General features: G+C 41.2%; 1 protein-coding gene across 4 annotated transcripts in view; it reads left to right on the forward strand.

Moving 5' to 3' along the window:
• The window catches only part of gem (transcription factor CP2 like gemini), a 68816-nt gene that overhangs the window by 21081 nt on the left and 35618 nt on the right, over positions 1–12117 (forward strand). For 2 of the 4 annotated variants that reach the window (XM_074108489.1, XM_074108492.1), the window contains 8 exons: positions 145–265; positions 1085–1178; positions 2736–2831; positions 3692–3791; positions 3973–4056; positions 8432–8576; positions 9553–9654; positions 11493–11600. In XM_074108489.1, coding sequence (XP_073964590.1) covers positions 145–265; positions 1085–1178; positions 2736–2831; positions 3692–3791; positions 3973–4056; positions 8432–8576; positions 9553–9654; positions 11493–11600 — 850 coding nt within the window. The remainder of the gene's footprint in view (positions 1–144; positions 266–1084; positions 1179–2735; positions 2832–3691; positions 3792–3972; positions 4057–8431; positions 8577–9552; positions 9655–11492; positions 11601–12117) is intronic. The other 2 variants (XM_074108490.1, XM_074108491.1) reach the window with 2 other exon arrangements.

Genomic DNA, 12117 nt, shown 5'->3' on the forward strand with positions numbered 1-12117 from the left:
AACGTCAAAGTCTAAATATCTTTATTAAATTTAGGCTATAACGAACACCCATAAATGCCAAAAAATTTACCACCTTTTTAAAAACCTCTGTTAAAAAGAATGCGGCATGAAACCATACTAATGTGTAACCTGTATTCTTTCCAGCGAGGCGCTGCTATCGCTGCCATCGCTTGCTGGCTTCAAGCAGGAGGCGCCGTCCCCGACGGGCACCGTGCTGTCCCCGCCGCGCCGCGCCTGGCCGCCGCGCCGTCTGCCTGACAGACAGGTGAGCTGCTGACAGGCGTGAGACGATACACAGGTTAACTGCAAGCAGGTGCGAGCCCACTGACAAATAGCGAGATTGCTAGACGATACACAGACAGGTGAGCTACTGACAGGCGTCAGGCGGTAGACAGGCAGACAGATAGACTGCAGACACGAGCCCACTGATACATAGAGCTGCAGAGATGGTGATTGCAGTCAGATGCGAGACGATACACAGACAGGTGAGCTGCTGACAGGCGTGAAGTGATAGACAGGCAGGTGTATTGCAGGCAGGCTAAGCCTACAGATAGAAAATAGGAAAGCTGCAGTGATGGTGACCCCAGTTAGATGCAAGACGACGGAGAGACATATGATCCGCTGACGGGTGAGCTGCTGCCAAGCGTGAGACAATAGAGACAGGTGAACTGCAGGTAGACGCGAGCTCGCAGATAGATAGAGCTGCAGCGATACCGCAGTCAGATGCAAGACGACAGAGAGACAGCCGATACACAGATAGGGGATCTGCTTACAGACATGAGACGAGCCAAAGACAGGTGATCTGCAGGCAGACGCGAGCCCACAAACGGGCACGGGCGCGGGTGTTTTTTATGCAACTTTATTGAAATGTGCCATGTCATTTTAATTAATTCCCAGGGGACGTTTTTCGAAATCCCGGAATTCACATGGACATAACTTTATTCAACACCGAAAAATATACTGACTCTTAAAATACAATAACAAAAAACTTGTTTTGTTTTCAATTCAACTACTAGATTTAATGGGTTCTGCGTGCAAAGTGGCTGGTCGAAGCTAGTTGATAATAAAACAATTTGTTCCGTAGATGACGGAGATGGTGGTGGACGGTGTCAATCGTGACGGCATGGAGGAGTGCCACTCTTCACCGCCGCATCAGAACGCTTCCATGCCGCCTCACTGTAAGTCTCATCAGCTCCCACCTATTAGAGTCCTTCTGCTGGGCTGGGCAAGTGGGCACATCCACTCAGATTGAGAGATTTGGCCTGCACTTGCCACGCGGACCCGGCGAATGATTGCTTTGTAGCTTTGTTGGGAGAAACGAATGCCTCGGTTTATAAAATCCTACTAATATTATAAATGCGAAAGTTTGTGTGTGTGTGTGTGTTTGTTACTCTTTCACGGTAAAACAGCTGGACATCTGGAATAACACATAGGCTACTTTTGATCCCGATATTGCCAAGGGATAGGGATAAAATCTCGAAATAACAACCGCTGGGCTTAGAGTCATGAAATTTGGTATGTAGGTAGCTGCACATCTGGAATAACGCATAGGCTACTTTTGATCCCGATATTCCCACGGGATGGGGATAAAATCTTGAAATCTCAACCGCTGGGTTTAGATTTGAAATTTTGGACAGTGGTTCTTAACACAACCTCAATGTCTTCATCCTCCACGATATAAATTTTGGGAATTCCCAGGGGAATTTTGTAGAATCCCGGAATTTCAATTGTACCAGATCGAATAGTTTACGCGTGCGAAGCCGCGGGTAAACTCTAGTTGATAATAATTGTGGCGTGCTGTTGAGGAGTGACGACCCCACTGACCCGGGATCTCCCGAGAGTCGGTCAGGGTCCTCGTCTCCGGTGTGCCTTCATCGGCCGGAGTGGAAACCCAAGAGGACCCTTAGGACTTTCAGCTCTGGCTTCGTCTTCATTGGCCGTCCAGAGAGATGTGTTAGAGCTATAATATGCTCCAGGGGTGGAAGTGTTAAAGCGGGTTCTCTGCCTTTTCCCAACTGTTTCATTTGCCATACTGTTTCATTTCCCAACTCACGATTTTCTATGAAACCATGTTTTTTTTTCGTAACTCATAAAACAAACCTAACCTAACGTACTGTGTTCTATACAAGCATAAGGAAATATAGTGGAAAAAAAATTCAGTTCGGAGAAAATTGAGAGTTGGGAAACAAACAGTTGGCAAACAATAATTCTGCTAAAAGGCAGAACCCGGTTAAGAGCGTTTATTCCTGCTGAGCTGGCAACGTTGCCTTTTTGTTAGCTTTTCTCGATTATTCCATAAAGATTGAATGAAAATTAATAATGTTGTCTGATAGAACACTTCTTAATATATAAGTTAATGTGTCTACTCCAATAATTATTCGTTATAGACTTTTATTTTCTTTAAAAACCGGTAATAAACATTAATTCGTTTTTAAGGAATATAAAAGTTTATCTCGAATAATTATTGGAGTAGACACATTCACTTATATATTAAGGTGTTCTATCAGAAAACATTTTTAATTTTCATTCAATTTTTATGGAATAATCGAGAAGAACTAACAAAAATGCAACGTTGCCAGCTCAGCAGGTATAAACGCTCTTAAGGGGCATAACGCCTCGCAACACATCCTCGCACATCTCTGATGGGAACGCAGGCTAAAACTGACGGACTAAACAGATTTTTGTTTTGCCGAGGAAACTGCCTAATTAACTTGCTCTTTGGTGTTGTGTTGCAGCAAACAGCCCCGAGAGCATGCAATGCCAGCCGACACTGCAGTCCAGTATGATGTCCATGAACGGCTACCACTCTCCTCCGGCAATGGACAACAAGAGTTAGTACAGTAGCTATAGAAGTAGACCTAATCTGATCCTATCCTAGCCTACTAATATCTATAATATAAAAGTGAACCGCCAGAACGGGAAAAAAACGAGACAGAGCAGGATGGCGCTCTACAACACCATTTTGACACGTTTCTCCCAAACAACGCATTATTTCTCTGGAATTTTAAAGCAATTCTATTCTTTGACCTTGGGAATCGCGAAAATATAAAATCACAAGTTCGAATTTTGAGCCAAAAACGAGCGATCTTTTATCTATGCCTGTGTTGCCATTCAGGGAAAAAGAAATCTATTCATTATCCTGCATTGCAGTCTGTAAAGCTCTTTACCCATTCATTGCCGCGCGCCAGATTACGCTGGGCTTAAAGTCATGAAATTTGGTATGTAGATAGCTGGATGTCTGAAATAACACATAGGCTACTTTTATTCCAATATTCCCACGGGATAGTTGTTCTTAACACAACACCTCAATGAAGATTACGATATAAATTTTGGGATTTCCCGCGGGAATTTTGTAAAATCCCGGAATTTCAATTGTAACTACCAGATCGAATAGTTTACGCGTGCGGATCCGCGGAAAACTAGTTACGAATATAAACATGGCATAGGATAGTTTTTATTCTGGAAAATTCTTTACTTCCCACAGGAATGTTACGAGATCCCAGAATTTTCTTTCAAATGACAGATCTAATTGTTACAATGAGCAAAACCGAGGGTAAATGCAAGTAGTTTATATAGTACAGAAAGAACCTACGATACACTCGCTGCTCTCGCCTGTAGGCCGCACAGGCGAGGTAATTTTTCATTCATCTTCTTTTGATATGGATTGTCACATTTTATTAATTTTGTACAGACGCGGGTCTCTTGATGTGCTCGCCGGTCAGTTCGCTGGACGGCTTCTTGCACTCACCGCTGCAGCAGCGTCAGGAAACCAGCTTCAAAGACGACACCAGGTGAGCCCACACCTGCCCACACTTGCCCACTCCTGTCCAAAAGTTAGTCCAAAGTTACTTTTCTGAAGGAGAGGTGTGATAATAACTATTTCTATATCCATTGTTGAAATGTGGGTTCTGTCAAAGTGCCTTACAAGAAGACGACAAAATTGTGTAGATGATAAGTGGTTTTATATTTCAGTTCGATGGGTACGGTTGAGTATTGCTGCGGCAGGGCCACGCAGTGGGACGGCTGCTTTAACGGGGCCCACATGTATTTTACCAAGTATATAGCGTTTACGTATACAGGGTGTAGCTGGGAGGGTGGTCGGCATAAACTGACGGGCGATGCAAACCCCTTCGGCCGCGTACGTAACCGGAGTTTTGTAACCTGTTGCGGAAGATAACTTTCGGTCTTGTTCGAAACCGGTTGCGAACGAAAACTATACTGAGCGGCAAAAATCTGGCCCTCAAATGTATGCAGAATCGGTAATTTTGTATGAAGGATGGGCCAAATTTTGTGCAGCTGAGTATATTTTGTTCTTATACGGAACCAGTTACGAACGAACACTTTTTGTTCTTGCACGAAACTAGGATCAGGGATCGACTTCTGGTTTTTTGCTGAAGCTTATTTTCGCAGTAGTGTTTTTTTTTTTCAATCAGAATCGACACAGACACGGTGTTTGAGCGGAGCTCCTACTTTTGTGTAGTTTTGGCCCTTTGGTGAAATTACTGGCACTTTAGGTATCCCATCTTAGGCCTCTAGGTTGGCAACGCATCTGCAATCCCCTGGTGTTGCAGGTGTCTATGGGCGGTGGTAATCTCTTACCATCAAGTGACCCACTTGCTCGTTTGCCATCCAGTCGAATAAAAATAAATAAATAACATAAACTAAACTTACCTATGTTTCTGTGTCGATTAAAATTGTGAAATTGAAATTTGTGAATGAGTTTCAAAAGAAGATTCTACGTTCTTTATGGGTAACCAGTTTAGAAAACAGATTTCTTTTTTTCATTCGAAACCAGGTTTCCGAAAAATAAAAATAATTCTGTTTTCTAAACTGGTTTCGAACCTTTGGTTTCCAAAGTGGCCGAAGGGGGATGACCCTTTCAACATTAGTCTAGTCCTAAATAATTCTGTTCAGTCCGTCAGTTGATTACAAGGGAATATTGGACACGTAATTTTCTGTTTGTAACATATTGTATTTCCTTTTGTACAATAAAGATGCTTATTACTAAACAAAAAATTATGAAGATATAGCCTAGTTATAGTTACGCGTGACACTTTTTAGCATTGAAGTCTTGGGCGCTCGTTTCCAAACTTAGCGCGCTTGATTTTCGCCATTTTTATTACAAGTTTTCTTTTACTTGCCCTGTTTATTTTATTTATTTGGGTCAAATCTTGGAAGCTAAATTTGACCCACTTCCAGAGGTCCGATTGACTTGTTATTTGGCATACTTGTGTAAATCTGGTGACAATACAATAATCTGGTAGTGAAATCCTGGCAGACCGGCCTGGATCGTCTTTGCATAACGGAACTCCTCAACGGTGAATGGCATCGGCTTGAAATTTGGTACGGAAATGTAGCTTGGATGACAATGCAAGTACAGTCAACAAAAAGTAGAGTCAGCAAAAAAGCTTGTATTAAAAATGTAATTTTTAACAAAATTTATTTGTTTGATTGACAGAAGAACAAATTCGTGTCCAATATTTTCTGAAAATTTAAGTGATGGACTAATTACAATAATATATATATTTACCCAAGAAACTACCCAATTGAGAAAACGCGTATCATATTTCGAACGTGTTTGAAACCGACATATACAGAAATTACTATTTTTTACCATATGCTTGTAAATTTCACTAAATCACCACAACCTCGATCGGAATCCGCCGTGGCTTATCAAGATCCAACCTATTTGTTACACCCTGTATATCCAGCGATTTTTTTTTAAATACAAAGCTTATTTTCGAAATGAGACTAATTGGTATGAGGGTTTGTTGACAGATGAAATGTCGCTAGATGGCGTTAGTGTCGAGAGGTCCGTTTGACTTTACAGATGGGCTACTACGAAATTCGAAAATCGAAGTTCGCATCGTACCATCCCTCTCATTCTCGCATTAAATAATATTAGCGTCAGCGGGACGGCAATATACGAATTTTGAATATTGGGCGTTTTAAAAAAAAAGTGTACCCTTTCATTATTTTTTAATTTTGCGAAAAATATGCTTTTTCCTACTCTGAATCAAGAGCACATTCGATTTCACAAAACAAACACGTGATTGGACAAAACTGACTCATAAAATTTTGTATGAAAGCATGGGGACATTTTTTTAAACGATCGGAATCGATTGTGCTCTTGATTCTGAGTAGGAAAACCATATTTTTTTTTACAAAAAATGAAAAAAAGGAAGGGTATACTTTTTTTTATTAAAACGCTCTATTACACTTCGTCGTACTGGCCCAGTTTGCTTGCGTATTTATTAAAAACACAAACTTAACGTGTCGCAATTGTCAAAGATATCAAACGGACCTCACGCTCACGACACTAGTGTCAACTAGCCTGTCACAGAGGGCGTACTCCGAAATTCGAAAATCGAAGTTCGTATCGTAGCGTCCCTCTCACTCTCGTATTAAATAGTATAAGTGTCTGAGGGACGGAACGACACGAACTTCAATTTTCGAATTTCTTAGTTGCCCCGCTGAAACCATCATTGACTCAGGGTGCACTCATTTTAAAATGCATTTTTTAACTGTTTTATCGTATACATGGTGCTTAAAAAATCCTGTACGATAAATGAACCCACATTAAGGCTACTGATTACTAATGCGATACGAGTTGAAAAACATTTTATTTCGGAAAAAAATATGTTTTTGTGTGGAAATTATGTCACAAGAAGACTTTAGCTCCGTACATTTTTTTTTTCAAATTTCAATGTTTTTCCATTTGTATCGTATTATTAATTAATTACTAAGTAATAACCTTAATGTGGGTTAAATTATCGAACATTCATTTAACACCATGTTCAGATGTATTGAATAACGTTTTGCCATCGGACAGTGGCGTAGCTGTATGGCCAGGTGGTGCAGTGCACCAGGGCGCATGACCTCATTGGCCCTCTAACCTAAGCTTTGACAAGAGAAGACCCTAAAATAAAAAGAGAAAAAAAAACTTGTGAGCAGGCTCGAGCAATTTTTTTAAATGTTGTTAAATGTTTTGAAGGCCAATATAAATTCAAAAGAAAATGAAAGTAAGGAAAGAGGGGGTGAGGTACCGGTTCTTTCTCTATGCACCGGGCCCTTTTTCACCCAGCTACGCCACTGCCATCGTGTTTTATCGGATAAGTTCGTATTTATCTTACTATCTGGGCCAATTAACTTTTTTACCGACACTAATCTGTCCGCGACATTTTTCAAACAATTGCAGATTTTTGTAAGTAACCATGTTTTTTCTGTAATTTAATAGATGGTGTACATGAATACATGCCATCCTATGTAAGTTCAACCTATTAAACCGTGAAATATCTTGTTGGAAGTACTATTTTTTGGTAACGCCACAGACAATTTTGGTAACGCAGGAGACGCCTAAAGTGTCGGTAAAATAGTTGTTTGACCCATCTAACTACCTTACTGAAGTTTACTGATGCTAATTGAGAAATCAAGATAAATACCTACTAGTTAGTAACTAAATACTAACTTATCTAACAAAATACGATGTAAAAACATTATTCACTTGATATGTGTCAATGTTCGATCTATTGCCATGATAACTCGATCTTAAATACACGATTGTCTATTCATGAACAATAGGGAATATTACTGCAATTTTATCCCGTCTGAGTGCAGCACTAGCACAAAACCGTATACAGTTTTTTGAGTACCTTAAGAGAAGTTTCCCTGCCGGCCGCGCGGCCGCGTTAGGTATTCGTTTGGGATATTGCTGTCTTTATCGCTCGTGACATAAGCGCTCGCAGCCGTCCCCCCCATGCCTTCCGCAACGACGTCCGTAATTTATATCGAGATAGCTGTAGACTTTTCAAGATTTGGGCGGTTGAATTTTGGGTTTCGTTGTCCTCATATTATACGAAAAGTACCTATAGCACAGAAATCAATGATATTTTACAATCAAGATATTCATTATATTTTCTATGCCTGTGGTTTTTCGATTTTTGTAAAAATGCTTTATTAGTCTGTAATTCTCGTGCAAAGTCGACATATATTTTTGTCGACTTTTGAGCTCCTGTAATTCTGATATTACACATTTATATGAAAATCTGAAAAACCACAGGCATAAATAATTACGTCTAGTCCATACTTACAAAATTTCATCTATTTCTCTTGCCAAGTTTTCAAATGAGACCGGAACTACGTTTGTATGGAGAATGGAACGAAGAGACTTCTCTTAAATGCCATAAATATCATATTATTTCAATTATTTTTTTGGAAATATAGCTCTACTGCTACTATCGATGTAAATATAATTGATTTTGATACTCATAAATATGTCATGATTTCTATAGGTATTAATACTCTTTGGTCATGATCCGTCATGGCGACGAAATATAAAGAGAACTGACGTTGTCATGGCGGTTTCTTTACTGTTTGCGCTAGTGTCGCCCCCTGCACAGAGCTTTGCCTAATATGCCCTATTCCTTCCTAGGTTCCAATACGTCCTCGCAGCGGCCACTTCGATCGCTACCAAGATCAACGAGGAATCACTGACTTACCTCAACCAGGGACAGCCTTATGAGATCAAGCTGAAGAAGCTGGGAGACCTGTCTCATTACAAGGGGAAAGTACTCAAGGTGAGATAAGAGGACCAGAAATGGGATCGGGCTACGAGCAGATTGCTACCACCGCCATCTTGCTCGCTAATCCTGCCGTGAAGCAGCAGCTGCTTGCACTGTTGTGTTTCGGCGTGGAGAGTAAGACAACCGGTGAAATTACTGGCACTTGAGGTATCCCATCTTAGGCCTCTAGGTTGGCAACGCATCTGCAATCCCCCTGGTGCTGCAGGTGTTTATGGGCGGTGGTGATCTGTTACCATCAGGAGACCCACTTGCTCGTTTGCCATCCAGTCGAATAAAAAAAAAGACCTAAGAACGTTAGGGCCCGGCTACACGCAACGACTTAAATGCGCAGCCGCACAACAGTCCAGACAGTACCGGCTTTGGCCACCTTAAAACCATTTTTGGCCACTTGACATTTGAAGTAATATATAAAAAGTTGTAGTATTAAAACAATATTTTTAGTGTGTTTTCAAAAGTTTATACTGCAACGAATAAAGTTTGTAATGTTTTATTAGTATGAATTTATTTCAAACGTATATTTGAACAATAAATGGCCATAAACCCTAGCTAAATTTCCAGTCGCACATTTTTCTATTCTTGATTTACACCAGATCTAATACCAAGGTAATCAGGTAAATCTCTACATATATATTTTTAATAATTTTTAATTTATATAAAAACTAAAAATCAATCAAAATAGATCAATAAAACCAGAATTTATAATTATAATAATAATGCAAGTGAACAAAGAAAGGTAAATACTAAATTGAACAATTGTTTCCACTGTTGCTATTTCATTTCCTCGCCATCGAAGTGAAAAGCGAAATGTAAAACTCGAGCATTAAACCCATTTTCCCTCAACGTGTCTATCCACCCTCGCCGTACCGGCTCGGTTGGCTATTTGAACGTCTCGGGTAAAATGGCTCGTTTTATGCTCTTGTTGTACAATCTACTATTCTATTTGTATTTCATAAAGCTTTGTTTGTTGTAGAGCGTGATCAAGATTTGTTTCCACGAGCGCCGATTGCAGTATATGGAGCGGGAACAGATCGCGCAGTGGCACGCCGGCCGCCCCAGGGAGCGCATCGTCGAGGTGAGAGGGACACTTGTCTAGCATGCAATCTACTCTACATGCATAGTATATGTAGATAGGTACTGCCACCAGAATTGAGGTCACGCACACAAGAACATGAAGCCGTGGTGGCAGAGTGGTTTGACCTATGGCCTCTCAAGCAGAGGATCGCGGGTTCAAACCCCGGCTCGCACCTCTGTGTTTTTCGAAATTCATGTGCGGAATTTCATTTTAAATTCACCACGAGCTCTACGGTGAAGGAAAACGTCGTGAGGAAACCTGCACAAACCTGCGAAGCAATTCAACGGTGTGTGTGAAGTTCCCAATCCGCACTGGGCCCGCGTGGGAACTACTGCCCAAGCCCTCTCATTCTGAGAGGAGGCCTGTGCCCAGCAGTGGGAAGTATATAGGCTGGGATGATGACACAAGAACATGACATGTCATATAATATCGCGTGTCTCTGACCATGGGGCTTCCAATTCAAGGTTCAATTCTACTCACAAAACTAAGCTACTTGTGTTTTGTAATATTTTCAAGAAACAAATTTATATCACTTATTGATCCTCAAAGTTTAATAATTGTTAAACCAGTGTATCGGACATGGCGGTGATATCGTTGTCTATTGGTAAGATTAACGATTACATTTAAGATTAACGGTGGTAAGCGTGATGGTACCAGCGCTACGGCTTGTTTGCCGCGGCATTATGCTGAGTCAGCGCCTTATCTTCATTACATAACATGGCTCCCTGTATTACAATGTGGTTTCTCTATATCTGTTTTGTATCTTTTTGTTCTCTGTATGATTGTTAACGTGTTTTTTCTTCTTAACGTTTATTCCTTTGTTTTTATCAAAAACGTGTATAGAGCCATGTTATTTTGTTATGAGGATTAAAGTTTCTATCTATCTATCTATCTCGTTTGCCCCCTATACCATAAAAAAAAAACCTACATATAGTACTAGGGTTTTACGATAGTCAGCCCTGTGTGTCTTACGCACACATTGACGCGTGTACAGACGTCGTCGTGCCTATGTAGATTCAAGAACGCGTATTTTGTACAGCGTGGCCGCCGTGTGACTCAGTAAAAAAAAATCTGTTTCCATATGTTGTCTTCAGTCAGAACCGAGTGACGAGTAGTTCAAGAAACGAGTGCCGGTAGTAGTGATCTAGTGCGGGTAGTTTGAAGGACTCGCGCTGCTAAACAAACATGACCAACCTACGCTTCGGTCTACTCGTGACCACGGCCACTGCAATGTGGTCGAAACGTCGAAAATAACTATTTGTCGTGATAAGTCCCGTTAATGGCATTTACCCATCAGAACCGATAGTAGAATTGGCTAAAATATACCTTGAAGCAGGTTGTGTGTGTTCCCAACTATATGGGATACGATATTTTATCTGTTTATGGTATTTTTTACTCCCACGCGGGCCCAGTGCGGATTGGGAACTTCACACACGCCATTAAATTGCTTCGCAGGTTTGAGCAGGTTTTCTCACGATGTTTTCCTTCACCGTAAAACTCGTGGTAAATTTCTAATGTAATTTCGCACATGAATTTCGAAACTGGTTTGAATTGAACCCACGATCCAACCACGGTCAAACCACTCGACCACCACGGCTTTTTCATTCTGAGAGGAGGCCTGTGCCCAGCAGTGGGACGTATATAGGCTGGGATGTTGATGATGATTTCTTTACTCTTTTTTCTGTCCTTATCTGCTTTCCTGCGGTTTTCCTGCAATCTGTGTTGAGGCGTGGGGTAACTCGAACCGGTGCGGGGCGGGGCGGAGCGTGGCCATTCTGTACGTTAGTACTATTATATGTTCAGTGACTGAGTCTAACATGTATTTCTGTTGCCCACAGCTGGACGTGCCCCTGTCTTACGGCGTGACCCACGTCCAACAGCCGGCGGGGCTCAACGCTTTGCACGTGTACTGGGACCCCACCAAAGACGTCGGCGTTTACATCAAGGTAAGGCAACAGTTGGCCTTGGGTTATTCAACTTAATGAGGGCTATCGTTTTTTGTCTCACTAGATGGCGCACTGTTGCGTGAGGTTTTTAAGTATGGCTTTCAAAGTCTGTTATTACGGGCGTGAAAACAAAGTTTAGATTAAAATCATATTTAATACCGTACCATAAAAATATCGAGCATGCCACAGTGTTGCATAGTCCCCGTTTTGTTCGGAAAAAAGGGAGGACAAAGGTTTCCGAAAGACAAAACTGTCTCAAAACACAGACATTCATTGCCCCGGAACGCATATTTGCCATAATTCATTTCAGATATTGCAAAATATTCACAAAATTATTCTAATTAGAAATAAACCCGCGTAGCTCACCCAAAAACTATGCTTTGCTATTGCAAAGCGCTATTCCGGTATCGGGATTGGGATGCATAAGTACCGTGTCTAAGGGCAGCTTCGCGCTTTGAGTCAAGCAAGGGTTGAAGATGCTCAATAATTGAGTTACAGAGGGAGGGTAATTTCAGTG

Source organism: Choristoneura fumiferana, chromosome 27, assembly GCF_025370935.1.
Source record: "Choristoneura fumiferana chromosome 27, NRCan_CFum_1, whole genome shotgun sequence".
NCBI classification, from domain to species: Eukaryota; Metazoa; Arthropoda; class Insecta; order Lepidoptera; family Tortricidae; genus Choristoneura; species Choristoneura fumiferana.